This window comes from Talpa occidentalis, unplaced genomic scaffold (genome assembly GCF_014898055.3).
Source record: "Talpa occidentalis isolate TD23 unplaced genomic scaffold, MPIMG_talOcc4v2.1 talOcc4.8, whole genome shotgun sequence".
Lineage (NCBI taxonomy): Eukaryota > Metazoa > Chordata > Mammalia > Eulipotyphla > Talpidae > Talpa > Talpa occidentalis.
Window position 1 is genome coordinate 7228402 of NW_023605194.1, and position 17766 is coordinate 7246167.

Sequence of the window (17766 nt, forward strand, 5' to 3'; positions counted from 1 at the left end):
TACTTCCCAGACAGCGTTTTTTCCCACCGCGCTTCCCCGCCTTTCAACGTCGCTTTTATTCTCCTCCTCCCTTCCCAGCACGCTGACTTCCTGGTCGCCGCACGACCTTACGTACGACTACGCTACCCAGAAGTCTCCTCTTCATGTCTTGGTGCGGCGCGGGCGCCAGCCGTCCGCTTGAACTACAGTTCCCAGAAGTCTTCTGGAGAAGTGCTTCCCTCTCGCCTTCCAGGACCACAATTCCCAGAGACTTGAGTGTGGCGGCGCTTCTCTTTTTCCTCAGTCTCTCCTTGAGTTGGTTGGGTTCCGCTCGGCCGGCAGGCGCACGGTGGCGACGTGGCCGGCCGTGGCCAGGCCCGGGATTTCTTCAGCGGCCCGTTTTTCTAGCCCCCTCAGCTATCCCCCTGGCAGGCCGTCGCGGTTGGCCTGAGCGGTGACCTGGCGGGCCGCGCCTGCGCTCTGCCCCGTTTCCTGCCTGGCTGGTGGCGGCGGCCATTTTGTTCATCCTCCTCCTCCTCCTGCTCCTCCTGGTTGGAGCGCAGTGTCCGGAGCGGGCTGGGGGGAGAGCGCCCTAGAGCCGGGTTCGGTGCCTTTTCCTCTGTCCCCAGCCGGTGCCCGGAGCCCCCCTCCCCTTCCTCCCCACCCCCTCCCCTCCCCAGCCCTGCCCTCCCCCTTGTCCCGGGATCGCTCCGTCGCACCCACCATGATGGAAGACGACGGGCAGCCCCGGACTCTGTGAGTACCGAGACGTGGAGTGCCGGCGCCGAGAGGCCCGGACACCGCGGGCCGCTGAGGGAGGGAGCAGGAGATCGGGCCCAGCCTGGACTCTCGGCAGCTCCGCGGCCGGGGTGGCGCGGCCGCGCCGCGCGTTGCTCCTCCGTCCCCTTTTCGGCGGCAGGGAAGCCCTCCCTTCCCCCCAGCGCAGTCACTGCTCCGGCTGGGGCCGGGGGCGCGTCTCGACCCCTCCCCCGCGCGCCCCTCCTCGCGCGCCCCTCCTCGGCGGGGTCTCTGCCCCGCGGGGGCTGTCAGACCCGAGCGAGCCCCGGAGCTCCCTCAGCCTGGGGGGCGCTGGGCTGGGCTGGGCCGGGCCTGCGGGGGGTGGGACGGGGGTGGGACCGGGGCCGCCTCCCCTGCGGGCCGGGGGGAAGGGGCGCCCGAGCCCCCCGGGCCCCGGCTCCAGTCGCTCCCCGCTGCTGTCCCAGCCAAGCTGTGAGGAAGCCGGACACTTCCGCCGCGCCAGCCCCTGCTCTCTGCCCCACGTGCCCCCGCCCACGCTGTCAGAAACACTGCCCCGGCGCCCGCTACTTTTGAAGTGCGAAAGGACGTCTCTGGCGGCCGGAGCCTCGCTCCCTTCTTGGATCACGAAGTTTCCCCCGCGCGCTCCTGCCGCCGCACTGACAGCCCGTTGTTAAACTGCTTTCGCTCCTCCGGTGTGCACGTCTCCCCACTGTGTGTGCGCGGCGGGACCGTCACCGTGGGATTAAAATGCTGGCTCTGTCTGCTATTCCGTGTGTGTCTCCTGAGCGCTCTGTCATCCGTCTTGCTGTGCCTTTTTACCTGAAGCCCAGTCTAATGAATGAATTTCATCTTCCAACCGCTCGTTCGAGTTTCCTTCTTTTCCCAATGAGGAGTGATGACTCAGCATTTGCATTCCTTTCCGGATAGTGTGGCATTCCCTTCTTTTTTCCTGCGTTAAAAAAAAAAAAAAAAAAGAAGAGGAGTAATTTCTCATTAAATGCATGAGCTGGGCATCTTGGGATTTCCTAGCCTCCCTGGAAGCTCAGCATCCCCACCTCGAGTAGTAGGAGTCAGATCGCTGCTTTGTTTTCTTCTGCCTCTGCTCGTATTGATGAGATCATAGTTCATTTGGCTCTGCTCTCTGATGGGGACATTACTTTTGGGGAATAGGTGAAGGTGAATGGGTTCTCAGGAAGTTTAACCAGCTTCTCCTCTCCTCACTCCTACCAGAGCAAGTCCTCCGTAAAGAAGATAGGTTATTAATGTTCAATATTGATACAGGTTTTTATTTTTGATTTTCGTTTTTGTGTGTGTGTGTCTGGCCTCGCAGTCATTTTATTCCTGTTTCTCTGATGTCTCTCCAGAGTATTTGCCATGCTGTACTGAGACTGTCAGGTCAACTTAAGCATAACAAATGCTTGTATGGAAAGCCTGCTTAGTAGAACTTTCATGTTTGTGTTTATGTGTTTATGTACTGTCTTTCATTTCTGCCCTATCTTCCCAGAAAAGAGAATGGGACACACTTGAAATTTATCCTTCTGAAGCCAAGGCTTGGTATTTGGTTAGAGATGTGTACTTTGATGGAAGCACCTGGGAAAGCTGTGTTTAGGCCTAGCTGGGTTGTATTTAACAAAGATAAAAGTTAAATTGTATCTAAAAATCTGAAGTGTCATCATGGCATCATAATAGCTACTGAATAATTGGTAGATTCTCAAGCCACTTTTCTCATTAACTGTATCTATTCCCTATGAAGAAGAATTCTGGTTTTGTTGTGTAACTCTCTTTGCATCTGCCCTGTCTTCATTTCCGTCACCCTTTCTCCAGTAGGCTTAATACGCTAACTTCTTTGTAACTTATTTCTTACCTGCACACTTAAGTTGTCTTATGTTTACAGCTCTCTAGAAATGTGACATTTATACATAAAAATAAAAGCATCTTGAGCTTAGCGCTCCCTGTTGTCAGTCACCTTTACTACTGCTGTCTTCTTTTTCCTTCTCCCCCTCTTCTGCATGGGAAGGGGTATTTTGTAGACTAGGACTGCCTGCTGCAGCAGTTAGCTCACTGCCTGGAAGATAAGAGGTACTCTAATGTTTTACCATGATTTTACTTTTTTTCTTAAATTAAGTCCTGATTTAAAAGTTCTGATTGACTTAAAATTATAGGCAGGCATGACTGTCATATGGTGCATTCTGTACAGATTCTTATGTTTCTTAAATGTAAAATTTTCAGATAAGGGCAAATGTTTCACAATTGAGATTTTTGTCAGAATTTAATAAAATAAATGCCTAACAGTTGTTTTTTAAGTACTCATTTTACGTATTTCTCCTCTGAGGGTTCTTTTAGTTACAAGTAACGTGATGAAAACTTTGAAGTGACTTTAGAGGTTGATGTCTAGTAGGGATTTGTTTTCTTTATTTATGGAGAACCTTTTACTTTACATTTTAAACTGTGGATTAGATTTTCAAATGACTAGTATGTTTTAAAACAATGTACTTTTAACAAAACTTATCTTAAACTGTTTCCTTAAAATGCCTGTGTGTTACTAGTGAGGTTTTTTTCCTGCAGACACACACAAGCTAAGACATATGGTTCTATCATCAGAAAACAATATGGTGTTTATAGCCTAGGTAGGTCTTTAAATATTCATTACCTACAGTATTACTAATTTATTTGATGGTATTTAAAGTAGCATAGAATTGCTTTGATGTTGATCCTAAAGTTTATTTGTCATACAGTGCTTTAAAGTTCTATTTTCTGATGTCCATTCTCATTTCACATTTATGGGGCGGAGGGGGGGGGGAGGCTGTGTATTGATTAGCTTGTGATCTGAAAGAACAAACGAGCTCATGCTGCTGTGTAATACTGGTGTTGGAACTAGACTGCCTAACACCTACCTTGTAGGACTCTCATTTCAGACTTGTGTTGTGGGTATCTTCAAGTGCAGTGATTTGATCCATGGTGTATGTCTGAGTCTATACCACAACCTTAAATTATATAAATTCTGCTGTAGTTTATTTCATGTTCATCTATCCAGTACACAAAAATGACTAGGATTTGTGAATCTGGGATTATACCATGTTATGCAGTGCCATCCTTTAAGGTTCTTCTCTTCCTGTAATTCAGTCAAAGGAAGAAATAAGCCAGTGAGTTATAGTTTAAAGATTTACGGGCAATATTCTATCCCATTATAAAACTGAGTAGCTATACCACAGATTTGGCTGTATTGGGACTAAAAGTTCAGTCCCTCATTCAACTTAATCACTGTTTCTTTAAAAGTGTTTGTGCGTCAATATCCCTTATGCCTTTGGTCAAACCATTTGTACCTTTCCTCTACCCTGCCTCTTTCCTAAAACGAATTGTTGACAAAATTGATCTGTTGTTGATTAGAGGCCATTGAAAAATCTCCTCTTACATAGAAACTTGTTAAGAACAAAAGCAAAATGTTACTTCTGTAGAAAGTTGACCATGGTTTCTTGTGTGAGAGTTTTGGTGATTTCAGTCTTGGTAGGCCTACTCTTTGCAGAGTGAAAGCGCAGTGAAAAAGTGTGATTAGTCTTCTGAAAGGCATGATATTCTTAACTTCAAATTCAGCCCAGTTGGTCATAGGAAGTAGTTTGGCAATGTGAACTTTTGCCTACTGTGAAACTGCCAACTTTTCTAGATGGATTTTAAACTCTGATGTAGGAATAAAGGCATCATTTTCTGTTTTAATGCTTTAGTTTCTACAATTTCTGTTCTTGGCAGACGGAATAGACCTATGATATGCTGCCTTTTCTTTTTCTTGAGTGAAAAGCCATTTTTGGAACTTTCTAATTATTTATTCTTTGAATTGGCCTCTAAATGCAACAATACAAGAATTTGAAGCATTTGTCTTTTTCTCTTGTTTTGTGTCTGTTCTTCAAATAGAAATTTTATATTTAAACATTAGAACTTTAGACTGTGTTGACCTCTTTATAACTTGAGTAGACAGTAGTGAAGTGTAGAAACTATAATTTAATAAGGAAAGGATGTCATTCCCGTCATTGCCAAAAGATGAGGTTCTTATCAGGTTAAGTGTTGAACATTTGTCTTAAATGTTTTTGTTAGTCTTTATTTTGGAACAGATAATTTCACAATGACATAAAGGTACTTAAGCTACAGAGCACAGTACTTTTAAAGCTGTAAAGGTTTATTAAGTATCATGATGGTTGAAGACATAAGAATACAGAACTCTGAGGAAAAGAAAAGGCAATCTAAAATTTAAGTGAATTATGTTCTTTTAATCCTGGTAAATTGATGTTCCATGTACTGTTATGAAAGGCCTTTTTAATATTTATTTTTGTAATTTAATTGCTGTTTTACCACTGAACTTTTGGTAGAGAGTTTTGAAAAACTAAAAAACCTTAAAACTGGATTTTCTATAAATATTTCATAGCATTCTAAAACTTAAATTAACATTTTGCTCTAGGGTATCAGTACTTGAAATGGAAATTAACTTATCTAAATATATATGCCTCTAGAAAGTCTTCAGAATATATGCATTATTGGAAATATTCACTTGAAATAAAATCCTACTAAACAATAATAGTGTCCATTGTGACTGTTAGGTATGGAAGGTAATCAGCCCATGCAGTTTTTTCTGAACAAGGTGATGTTTAAACAGGAATTTAAACAGATTTAAATTGGAATCATCTAAAATTTGTTATATTAAAATGTAATTCTAACTTTGTTGCTTTGCTCATTAGCTTCAATATGTGAAAACCATTCCTATTAGAAGTGAGTTAACTAGCTCTTTAGGTTATGTAATACCTAGAGAACCAAGGTCACTTGTCCATTTTCTTTATAGATAGGTCTGCCTTGTACAGAAAGCAACGATTACATGAATACAGGCTCATAAACCCGTATGAGTGAAAACGGGACCTGCAGTCTCCTGGCTAGCTCCTCCTAATCCTATAACCTTTCACTACTGCTGGAAAAAGTATGTCACTATGTAGCCTACTGATGAGTCTGTTATACTTTAATTATAGGGAAAGGATGGCATAGTGGACCTAACTGAGGTTGTTGTTGGTTTAGTCTTCTATTTCAGTATCATGAAACTTGTGTTTCATTTTTAGAACTTGTGACTTTGAATTGCTAGTACCAACTGCAGTGAAATTCCTACCCGAACTGGAAAATTGCTACTTATTCTTCATAAGTTGTTTATTTTTCATTGACCTTACCTTTCTCAGTCTTACATTTCCTTTTCAGAGTGTTCTAGCTTTTAAAGCAGCTATGTTTTTAATATGGTAACCAGAGATACTAGGCTTATTTTGGGTTCAGTGCTCGGTTTCCAGATGTTGCATATTATAGTTAGGAAAATAAAACTTATGTCCCTTTCCAGAAGAAACTATGTAAAATTTTACAGATGTTTGTTTTATGAGGTGATTCATAATAGATGTGTTTGGGGAACACATGAGTGTACACTGAGTACCCAAAAAACTTAAATAAAGGTAAATCCATGAAACAAGACAAACTAAAGTGGTCATCTCTGGGTAGTGATGTTCTCTCTCTTTTTTTAACTTAACTGTACTGTAGACAAAAATATTTAAATTGTAATTTAAGAAAGTCTTACTTAGCAGAGCAAAACAAAATTATCTAATTTCTGTGGTTTTTTTTTTTTTTTTATAATCGTACCCTAATTCTGTTCTTTGTTCATGTTATAGCTTTGGTCAGGGCCTAAGATAAATTCACCTTATGTCTGCTATCCTTTATGATCAGATGTTCTAATGAATCAGTGTTTGTATTATTTGTGTATATGTTATACATTATTTTGAATTGTGTTTCACATCCAGAAATTGTAGTTGTTATCTTGAGACCTGTTTAAAATTTTATTATTTTGTTCTAACAAATAAAAAGAGAAATGGAACAGGGTTCAGAATAATATGCTTTGGGGCATGCAGTCATATTGATTTGTTCTTTATAAAATCTTTTGAAGTGGTACTTTAGTGGCCTAAGAACAAGTGTTGCTTTCCTAAATAAGGGTTAATCTTTTATAGAATCAGGCTTAAATAAATACAATGAGGAAAGATTTTATTGAAGGCAAAGGAATTTAAAGTGAAATAAATTGTGATGAGTTAAATGATAACACGTAGAGCCAGAGCTGAAGGGAAATGCTGATAATGTATTTTTTTCTTGTTCAGATACGTAGGTAACCTTTCCAGAGATGTGACAGAAGTCCTTATACTTCAGTTATTCAGTCAGATTGGACCCTGTAAAAGCTGTAAAATGATAACAGAGGTAAGATCTCCCAGGTTTCATGTGCTGACAATTATCTTGCTATTTTAATAATTTGAGAGATGTGAGTGGATTGGGATCATTTTAAAATTTCATTTTGAGCCTCCAGTTCTTCTAATTGGGGGGGGTGGGTGGTTTATGTTTGTTGTGTTGCCTTATTTGATTTGGCTGTAAACCAGGTTTAGAATGGAATTTTGAGAGAACAAAGTTTCTGTTGCTGTTATTCTCACATGGGCATTCTTCATGTGATGTAGTTTGCTTCAAGTGATTCTGCTTATAAAAGGTTGTTATAGCTTATCTCAGAGTGTTGAAAAACTAGAGGGTAATTTTTTAAATTCCAGTAAGCATGTTACCAATTCAAATAGTATATACTTAAAATTTAGGAACTGGTGTCTGGTAGAAGAACATTAGGTTATCATATACATAGTACATCACCAGGCGCTATGTCCATTTTCAGTCAGTACTGATGACTGAGCAGTTTTATGTAGGTAGGGATTTAAATTGTTAGGGTAATAATCTTGTTTTCCTGTTTTTCAAAGAAAATTTAACTTTTTATACTTCTCTGGTTAAGACTCTGGCAGTGCCCAGTGATCTGTGTTTCAGTTCTCTTCTTCTTGTTTATTCATGAACACATTTTTTGGACTGTTTACTGTGTGCCAACACTACGGTAAGTGCTAGAGATGCAGTGGTGACTAAGACGGTTCCTAGCACCATAGAACTTTAGAGTCTGATGAGACGGGTGGAGATCATTTTCACCAATGATACAGGATAACAAATGCTACGGAAACAGAAAATTTCAAGTGCTGTGAGCGCATACAGGTCCAATACAGTCTTAGGTCAGAGGAGGCATCTTTGAGGACCCAGTACCTAGGCTGAAACCCAAAAGAATAGTATTCGGAACTAGCTAAGAAAGACTTTGAAGAAGGGATTTCGGGTAGGGAGAGAATGTCGATCCAGTTTGATAAGGTTTAGCGGGAAAGATCAAAACCGTAACCTAGTGCATGGGATCATTTATAAGAGATGCTAGAAGATGAGGCAGGGATGTTTGGCAGGGGTCAGTGTGCTGAGGAGTTTGTGTTGTATATCCTGAGACAGAGGAGAACTATTAAGAACCAGTAAAGCAAATTGACCTTTTGAGTTTTTTCCCTAACTAATGATAATCATCATTCTGATCTTGTATATTTCTCTCCTTTCCTTCCTGCCTTTGATCAATTATTCATTCATTCATTAATCAGAAAATTGCTATCTGCTAGGCACTAGTCAAAACCCTTGGGATGTGATATAATGGTGAGCCAAACAACTAAGTTCCCACGAATTTACATAGCAGTGAATATCGTTAATAAACAAGTAAACACAGTAATTCTAGATATAGAAGCTATCAAGCAAATAAAGCAGTTCCATGATATTGATTGGAGAGTTGTTACCTCTTTGAGCTGAGCTAGGAATAACTAGAGGGTGCCAGAGGAAGAGGGAACCACGGATGTACAGATACAGGCTTTGTGTTGGTAATGAACCTATTGTGTTTGTGGAATTAAAGACCAACATGGCTGGAACCTGGGAAAGTGGTAGTGGAAGAGGCAGGTAGAGCAAGTAAGGGCCATGACAGAGTTTGGGTTGATTGTACTATGGTTGCAATGGGGTTTTAAGTAGGGCAAGCAGGTACTCTGATTAGCCTTTGTGACAATCAGTTGGACTCAGTTGGCTGTGGGATGTAAAAGAAAGGAAGTCATCAAGAAAGACCCTAAGATTCTTGTTTGTGCAATTGTGTGGTAGGTAGTGCTACTTACTTAGGAATATGGGCGTGACTGGGGGAGGCACAGGATGGATGGGGGCGGGCAATGGTGAGAATCAAGAGTTCTGTTTTGGCAATGTTAGATTTACGATGTACATTAGACATTTGAATCCTGCTTGAAAATCAAGATAAGGACAGAAAAGTGATCAGAGAGGTTGTTGATGAGCTGAACATGAAGTTTTCAGGCAGCCTGTTTGGAAGCTGACTGAAGTAGATTTAGGAGAGAATGGGATGTGAGAGTGGAAATAATCACTGGATTTTTTGAGGAGTATTGTCAAAAATTTAACAGTGTTTTTTAAAAACCTGTGTGCATATACAGCAAGTTGAGAGGTAAAGGATTTGAAATGACTATCTAAGCATTTATTTTCCTATCATAAATTTCAGTGTGTGAAAAAACACCTTAGTTTCATGGTTTTTTTTACTTTTTTTTAATCTTAGATTCTAGCTTTCCCTCTATATTATAGAAAATGTATTGTTAATAGCAAGTATATTATCAATTCTTAAGCAAACATTAAAGAAATTTTAACATCTCTGGCAGTTGAAATGTGACAAGAATCAATGGTGCCTTAAGTGAGATGCAGTGCAGTATGATGTGAGTGTTTAAGGGGGAGGGGGGTGTGCGTGTGTACATTGAATGAGATAGTATTGCATGAGTAGACTAGCTTATTAAAGTTATGGACCCCAATATGTTTTGCTATGGTTATCAGTGATAATACCAGGACAGACGAGGTAGAAGTAAAAGGGAAAATTGCAGTTTTTGCTTTTTATTTACTTTTAGATTCTTTGTTCAGTGAATGTTACTAATAAATGTTAACTCTTTTATGAGTGGAATCTAAGTGCCTATTTGGAGTCTTTTCCCACATTTTTTCTTTTCTCTTAAGAACGGCGTTCACATGACTACAACAGTAAGATTTTGTATGCGAGCCCATAGTTATCTTGTCAGTATTAATGATCACACTTTTTTTCCCCTCAAGGAAATGCCTTCTGGTTGCTTCGCCACTAATGTTTTAGACGTCTTGTTTTGGATTTTTCTTCTAAAACTTTCCTGGAATGAAAAACAATGGTTGTTGAACAGATCTTTATTTTATCTGGTATTTTTATCCCTTGTAAGTGCAACTAGAATTCCACATTGTAAATATTTCCTAGGGCATTTTACATTGAACAGTGATGAATGTTTTTAGCATTATGTAAAAAATACATTTCTACGGTGCAGAACTATTCAATATAGGTTGCAGTTTTATGGAATCCATTTCCATTTTGGCTATTAGGTGATATATAACTTAATACCGCTTTCTCATCTTAATATTTATTTGCTAACTTCTGTCAAGCATAGTGTCGTAGGGTACATTTAATAAATACTTCTTATATTGTGGTTTTGTGATAGAGGATTGTAGCTTTCTTCTGGAATACTTCAGTGAGACATAGTTTCAGAAATTATTTCCTTGATTATGAGTGTTTTTTTCTGGTCTTTGGAAGACCAAATTAGAAGTATTAGAATCTCCAGTAATTCAGAATGTTTTGAAAGATAGGAACTTCTTCTCAGTAGCTGGTTATAAATCTGAAATGTTTGTTTTCCTTCTCATTCCTTCTTCATGCAGAAAGGAGGCTCATAGTCTTGTCTTTGTGGCAGCACCATCAAATGTAGTACTAAACCCTAGTTTCTATCAGGAGTAAAGTTTGTGAAGTTGTTTCCTTTCTGTATTTCTTATGGTAATGGATATAATTTATGAAGGATTAAGATGCATAAGTAGAATTCATCCTTTTGAAAATAATGTTGGAGAGGAGCAGCGGTCCTTATCTCTCAAATCTGAACTTGAGGTTTTGTTTGGTCTAATATAAACTTCCATTTTATATTTCACATACTTCACCCGAATTCTATATTTTGATTTGATACTTGTAGTTATGCTTCTATACTGCTTTTATAGTTCTGTTTGAGTGCTACAGTATTCTGAGGCACGAGAGTCAGGTGAAGCTATAAATCTTATTTTTAAAGTGTTAGGCTTTCATAAACTTATGCAATCTCACCTTGTACATTCCTAGCTATCAGTAATGTTTTTTCCTGGATTTTCTTCTCAGCAACCCGATAGCAGAAGGGTCAACTCTTCTGTTGGATTTTCTGTTTTGCAGCATACAAGCAATGACCCATATTGCTTTGTGGAATTTTATGAACACAGAGATGCAGCTGCTGCATTAGCTGCTATGAATGGGAGAAAAATTTTGGGAAAGGTAAGATAATGGATTGATGGCACCTTTTGCTTACATATATTTGCATGGCAAATTATTTTCTATGCTTTCATAGCAAGTTTTTAAACAAATATGCAACTCTGCCAAGTGATGGTTTGCTTTATTCAGCTTAGTGCTTTTACAAAAATAATCCTGCTTGATAAATAATTGAATAAGTGGCAAGTGTTGTGATTCGTAATGACATGCTTAATAATTGTATTAAATATAATCTTTATTTTTAGGAGGTCAAAGTAAACTGGGCAACAACACCAAGTAGCCAGAAAAAAGATACTTCCAGTAAGTACTCCTGCTGCATTTTACTGTGGAAGAGTTCTGAAATTATCCTGGCAGCATTTCCAGCTTAAATAGGGTTTTCTCTTCCCTTTTGTTGCCTGCACAAGGTTTAGTAGCTGACTTCTTAAGTATTTGATTACTAAATGCTTTGATTTCAGATCACTTCCATGTGTTTGTTGGGGATTTGAGTCCAGAAATTACAACAGAAGATATCAAATCAGCATTTGCCCCCTTTGGTAAAATATCGTAAGTATCATAATCAATACTATACCCAGTAGTGACAGGAAAAATTGTATATGATTAACTTGTATTGGAATTAAGATTTTCTTTCCCTAGTTAGTGTGATTTTATTTGTTGTTTGTTTCTTTTGTTTTTTTGATTAGTAGATGTTGTTGAAAATGTTAATGTCATTTCAATGTTTTGAGGTCTTGTTTTAATCTAATCTTGTGTATAATATGTTAAAAAAAATTTAAGTGATTCTGTTTGTTATATTTGAAGCAGATGTTTGGGTGGTATAAAGCTATTATAAAAATATAACTTTCTGTCAAATGTTTTAAATATTTGGTGGTTAAAGATAATGGGTTAACCGAAAATAAATGTGATATTTACTGTATCTTAAACTTTCATATAAGGAGTTTGTAAATGGGGGAAAGTAGGTGAATACTTGGGTATCTTGTGGTTAAGGTGGAAATGTACATGTTTAATTATAATGATAAAAGTGTTTTGATATTTTAGCTGAAAAAGTAGTACTATTATACTATTAAAATGTTTCATTGTCTGAACTATGAATGTGGGGTTAATTAGTAGATACTTTTTGCTAGTAGTATTTGATTCTGCTAGATCGAGGCCAAATGTGGTTTAATAAAATTTATGTTCAAATGTCATTGTATGTTACTTGATCAGATATGTTGGAAAATTAAGTGGTTATAAGTTTTTATAAAATGTTTATCATAATTATCTTTTTGATTAAAGTCAGTTTATTTTATGTATTTATTTCCTGTAGAATTAAAGTACTGCTTTACAGGAATATGTTTCAACTAAGAACAACAATTTTTTTCTTCTGTACAATTTGTTGTTCTGTAGACTTAATTTATATGAAAGAAAGATTTAATTCTTAATTTTCTATTTTGATATTTGCTTTGCTTTTTAATCTCTAAATGTGGTAAGTAGTACTGTTTTAAAAATCAGTATAAAAATGATACAGGTTGCTGTTTTTCAATCTTTATTTATACCTGAGACCTGCAGTTTTTCTAAAGTCCAAGTCACAATTAAAAGTAATAGCATTCTGGTTATTTTGCAGAATTGCTCATAAGAATGGACAGGATCTTGAAGGCTAACTGCAAGGAACTGTGCACACTGGAACTCAGTTGTAGATTTTTTTCTCATTTCTATTTATTCTTATTATACATTATTTATATATACATATTTTAGTATTTACATTTTAACATTCTATATTCAGTGGAGTTCTATATTTCCAATCATTTTAACTTACTCACTAAAATTTCTGTGTAAATTTGTTGTTTTCGTACTGGTGTGCTTAGCATTGTTGTTAGTTTTTTATTCTCCTTTCTTAAATTTCTGAAAATGTCAATTTTTCAAAATTTACAGCTGCCCAAACTCCAAAATGATGGTAGAGAATTGACCAAGAAAAATAAAGAAATCTGTTAACAGGCCATGTATGCCTTTTTAATTCCTATTTTTTCCTCTTTTTCAATTTTTTAATATTTCATATATTTTGTATCACTAGGCAGAAGACATTTAACTATTTAGTGATTGCATGGTAAAGTAGTTAGCATTGTTACAGTAATTTATAGAACCAGTAAACCTTAGAGGACACTAGCCAATAGATTATTAGAAAAGGAAACTATTGTTCCTATTAATCTTCAGACTTGAGCATTTAGTTTAGAAAGCACAGGCTATTTATTAGGTTGCATGTTTATTACATGTTTTTGTCCTACTGCTTTTTTCTAACAGGTAAAGAAGCGTTAGGGAGAGTTCAGGAATGGCTGTAGTTAATTAGGGCTAACTGGAATTTTATTTAAAAAAAATGCTCACAATACAGTGTGTGTGGTTCCTTTTAGTTTTTATTTTGAAGATGACTTTTACTTCCCTCATTTAGCTGTGCTTCTTTTCACAGGGATGCCCGAGTAGTTAAAGACATGGCAACTGGAAAATCTAAAGGCTATGGTTTTGTATCTTTTTATAATAAACTGGTAAGTTTTTTCAACACTCAATTTGGATTAAATACACAATTTACTCATTAATCTAAAACTTAAATATTCATAGATGTTGCCTACAAAAATAGCTTTACGTAATTTTGTGTGTTTTAATAATAGAGTGTAATTCTTTTTTCATAAGCTTGGAAATAAGTAGCTAAGAAAAGGTAGTTCACTACAAAGAAAAGTATTAAAATTTCATTTGTGCATTGATGAAAGTAAGATGTGTTAGAGGCAAAGCTCAAGAGTAGGACACACAACTAATAGAAGAATTTGGAGGGAAGGTAAATTATATTTAGTCTTGATGTTAAAATTTTGTTTTAACTTTTTAATTATCATACTTTTGTAGTTGGGATGTTAATGACTAGCAAATTATGTAAGTGAAAATGTAAACAATTCCTTGATATTTTACATATATTCATTAGGAAAGAGGTGCCAAAATATAAGCAATTTGCATGAGTTATAACATTCAATAATAAAGTGGGCTTTGGTGTTAGCATTTTAGAACAGCTTCTGTGACTTACATTACCTGCATTCTTTGCTTCATTGAAATTCACATAAATTTTTATAATCTAAGCTTATTTTTTATTGATGGCCAGAATACAGCATTTCTAAATCATAATTCTTAAATCGTCTATCTTAAAATGAGTTTTTAATCCTGTGTTACAGTCATAATCCATTGCTACTAGAAGGTACATTTGGGGGGCTGGGAGGGCAGATGATTTAAATTATAATATTGGAGTTTTTAATATAGTCTCAATAAAAGTTACATTACAAATCAAGCATAAAATTAAGATACCTGAAAACAACTTGGGATTTCTGCTTTCCTTTAATTTTTGGTTATCAGGGATTGTGGATTTTTTCCTTGCATATTTGAACTGTGATCAATTTCCCCTTTTGCTTAAATGCTGTCTTGCTGTTTTGAAATTTATTGATTAAAAATAGATTTTAAACCACTAAGTTCAAATAATTTTCTGGTGATATTTACTGAGGATGCTTAGTGAATTAATTTACTCATATGATTATATTGGATCCAGCAGTGCCAGGTTTTTATTACATTGTACTGGATTTTACACACCATTGTTTTCTGGCTTATAGTTGTTCGTTCTCTTTTTTTTTTCCCTCCATAGGATGCAGAAAATGCAATTGTGCATATGGGTGGCCAGTGGTTGGGTGGTCGTCAAATCAGAACCAATTGGGCCACACGTAAACCACCTGCACCTAAAAGTACACAAGAAAGTAAGACATGTTTAGTTACTACCTCTACTATATATGTTAAAATTAGAGCTTTTTTCACAAAATATTGTATCTGTATTAGTCCTAATTTCTGAAAATTTAGTATTGTAAGCAAGACTCATTTCATCTTGAATTTTAATTGAAAATAATTGGTATGACTGTTAGGAGTGGTGAACCAGCTTATTTTACAGATTGTAGCATCAAGGAAAAGTGCAGTTTTCTCCTCCCATTTTTTTTAAGGCATATTTTAATAGTACATAGTAATCAGTTTTATAATACAGTACAACCACCAGCATTATTTGTTTTCTTTTTTCATACGTATAGATAACACTAAGCAGTTGAGATTTGAAGATGTAGTAAACCAGTCAAGTCCAAAAAATTGTACTGTGTACTGTGGAGGAATTGCTTCTGGGTTAACAGGTATAGTGTTTGCCTTTCTAATTCCCCTTTTCTGTAGAGTTCCATCACTACTAGCATCAATTTCATGATATACATGACATACCTTAAATATTTTTTTTATATTTTTGTTTTAAAGATCAGCTTATGAGACAGACTTTCTCACCATTTGGACAAATTATGGAAATAAGAGTCTTTCCAGAGAAGGGCTATTCATTTGTCAGGTAAAATTCTACGTGTTACGTATTATTACCCTTAGATTTTATCCACTCCCTTCAGTCATGTGCCCTCCCTCCCCACAAATATGTCAGGGCTTGTGTTTTAGTTCTTTTTGCAATGGAGAACTTTAAACTGCCTGCATAATGTGCTTGAGCAAAACCCTAAGTGAACAGTTACAAACTAAAGAATATCTGTATTTACTCTGTTAAGCTCTCATTATCTTCCTCTCAGATTCTCAACCCATGAAAGCGCGGCCCATGCCATTGTTTCGGTGAATGGCACTACAATTGAAGGACATGTTGTTAAATGCTATTGGGGTAAAGAATCTCCTGATATGACTAAAAACTTCCAACAGGTAATTCGATTTTTCATAGCACTTCTTAAGGTTTCCATCTTACATATCTGCATAAAAGGTTTAGAAACTCTACAAAATAACAACAAAAATAAAGCATAGAACTGCTTTCAGTTGATTTTATTAATGCTATTTCAAAAATGATTATTTTGTGGTATTAACTGAATCTTAATACTTTCTTTTCACAGGTGTCACCACCCCAATAAACTTAGACAATGATAAATAACAGAATCCTATTCACATAAGGGTGCTTACTTAGTTTTTCTCTTCCTTGTCTCCCACTTTCTTCAAATACTGTGTTTCTTACGTGTTCCCTAAAGTCGTAATTTGCTTTTTCCTAGGTGGACTACAGTCAGTGGGGCCAGTGGAGCCAAGTTTATGGAAACCCTCAACAGTATGGACAGTATATGGCAAATGGATGGCAAGTACCGCCTTATGGAGTATACGGCCAGCCATGGAACCAACAAGGATTTGGAGTAGAGTAAGTTGTTTGGTTTTTCCAGTATAGAAACAGACAGGGCTCTGAAAGAAGAAATAAAGTGGCGAGTCTCCCAAGGAAGACACACTTAAGTTCTTTTCTCAGAACCCTGTCTGTGCTTGAACTATGTAATCTTGAACTATTTGGCATCATAAACACTGTAGAAACCTTATTAAACTGATTTATAATGCTAAAAATTTGCTTTTTGTTACCTAGGTGAAAAGGGCAATTGGACTGAAATAAACATTTAGTAGAATTTGATTTATCCTTCCAATATACTACTCTATCTGCTTGCTTATTTTTGTGTAGTAAAGATCTTTGTCTAGATAGCTTTAGAAATTTAATCATATATTCCTGTTGACTTGTGTGAGAAGTCTCAGATTTATCTGATACAAAGTAGCTTGCTTTTTTTTTTTTTTTACTTTATTGAAAGAAGGGATTGGTTCCTTGTGTTTTTCTACCCCCTAAGTCAGTGTATGACCTCACTGATTTCTCTAATTGGTTGGAACAAATAACTTGTGATTTGAAAATCTCTTATAAATGGATGTCCCATGTGTGTAATATATGCTGGGTAGATAATACATTAAATCTTTGTTATTTTTTTTAAAGTCAGTTTTGAAATACTCTAGAGTAATCATTGTGTTAAGTTGTGGTTACCTTAAAAATTGAAGACTAATGTTAGAATGTATATTCTGCATCTGTGGGTAGGTATCGTTAACCTCTTTGCTCTTATTGTAGGCCTTAAAATTTCTTATTGTGTAGTGTGTGGTAGTTTCTGCTTGATTTGCTGTTTGTTTTGTATAAATGTATAAGTAATTTTTTCTTTGTGTTTGTTTAAGATTTCACTCTCTTTTTTTTTTTTCCCTTGCAAGTCAATCACCTTCTGCTGCTTGGATGGGTGGATTTGGTGCTCAGCCTCCCCAAGGACAAGCTCCTCCCCCTGTAATACCTCCTCCTAACCAAGCTGGATATGGTATGGCAAGCTACCAAACACAGTGAGCTGGGACTCTAAACACACAGTTGTAATTCATGATAGCTTCAGTTTCCTGTGACACTCTGAAGACATGAAAGTAGACATCGAAAAACGGAAATATTTATTTTAAAAATTGAAATGTTTGGAACCTTTAGCACAGCTTTGCTTTGGTGAAGGACACATGTCTTCTAGTTCTGCCTTTTTAAGTTTTTGTTCATGATGGATATGAACATGATTTTTTCTTTTGTGTACAAAAACAAATAAAGTCAATAAAGACAATTCTGACTACAAATTTTGATATAATAGAGAAATGGGTAATACATTTTGATTCTTAGATACTATTCCATTTTTACCTTGCTGTTCAGTATTTTAACCCACTGTGTTTTTAAAAGCGCAAAAAAGGGAGGATCGTGAAAAACTGGGAATAATAAGTTCATCCTGAACCTTGAAACTCCCCACCCCTACCCCAAAGTGGACCACATTCGAAGTCAGCCGAAAAAAGTGTGATATTTGGAAGAAATGCATGATTTTGGAGTCGCTTTGGAGGAAATACTTACTTTCTCTATGCCTAATGAAACCGAAGCCAGACTGATAAAG

The 17766-nt window shown here is 37.1% G+C and overlaps 1 protein-coding gene across 5 annotated transcripts; it reads left to right on the forward strand.

Moving 5' to 3' along the window:
• Nucleotides 1-182: 182 nt before the first annotated feature.
• TIAL1 (TIA1 cytotoxic granule associated RNA binding protein like 1) lies at nt 183-17456 on the forward strand. Of its 5 annotated transcripts, none has more exons than XM_037495716.2 (12): nt 183-735; nt 6897-6993; nt 10859-11008; nt 11248-11302; nt 11458-11545; nt 13437-13512; nt 14646-14754; nt 15076-15171; nt 15287-15371; nt 15598-15721; nt 16060-16199; nt 17069-17456. In XM_037495716.2, exons 1-12 carry the CDS (start codon nt 704-706, stop codon nt 17193-17195), a joined length of 1179 nt encoding a protein of 392 aa, XP_037351613.1. In that variant the 5' UTR covers nt 183-703; the 3' UTR covers nt 17196-17456. The 5 variants fall into 5 exon arrangements, with proteins under 5 accessions (XP_037351613.1, XP_037351614.1, XP_037351620.1 ...); XM_037495717.2 differs by having other exon boundaries at nt 191-735; nt 10910-11008; XM_037495723.2 differs by lacking the exon at nt 183-735 and adding an exon at nt 5636-5695.
• Nucleotides 17457-17766: the final 310 nt, after the last annotated feature.

Excerpts from the sequence above, each read along its gene's own strand:
- TIAL1 (XM_037495716.2), top strand. The coding sequence starts at position 704 with ATGATGGAAGACGACGGGCAGCCCCGGACTCT. Across the intron at positions 11,303-11,457 it reads CCAGAAAAAAGATACTTCCA|ATCACTTCCATGTGTTTGTT; the intron begins GTAAGTACTCCT and ends CTTTGATTTCAG. Across the intron at positions 15,722-16,059 it reads TGACTAAAAACTTCCAACAG|GTGGACTACAGTCAGTGGGG; the intron begins GTAATTCGATTT and ends GCTTTTTCCTAG.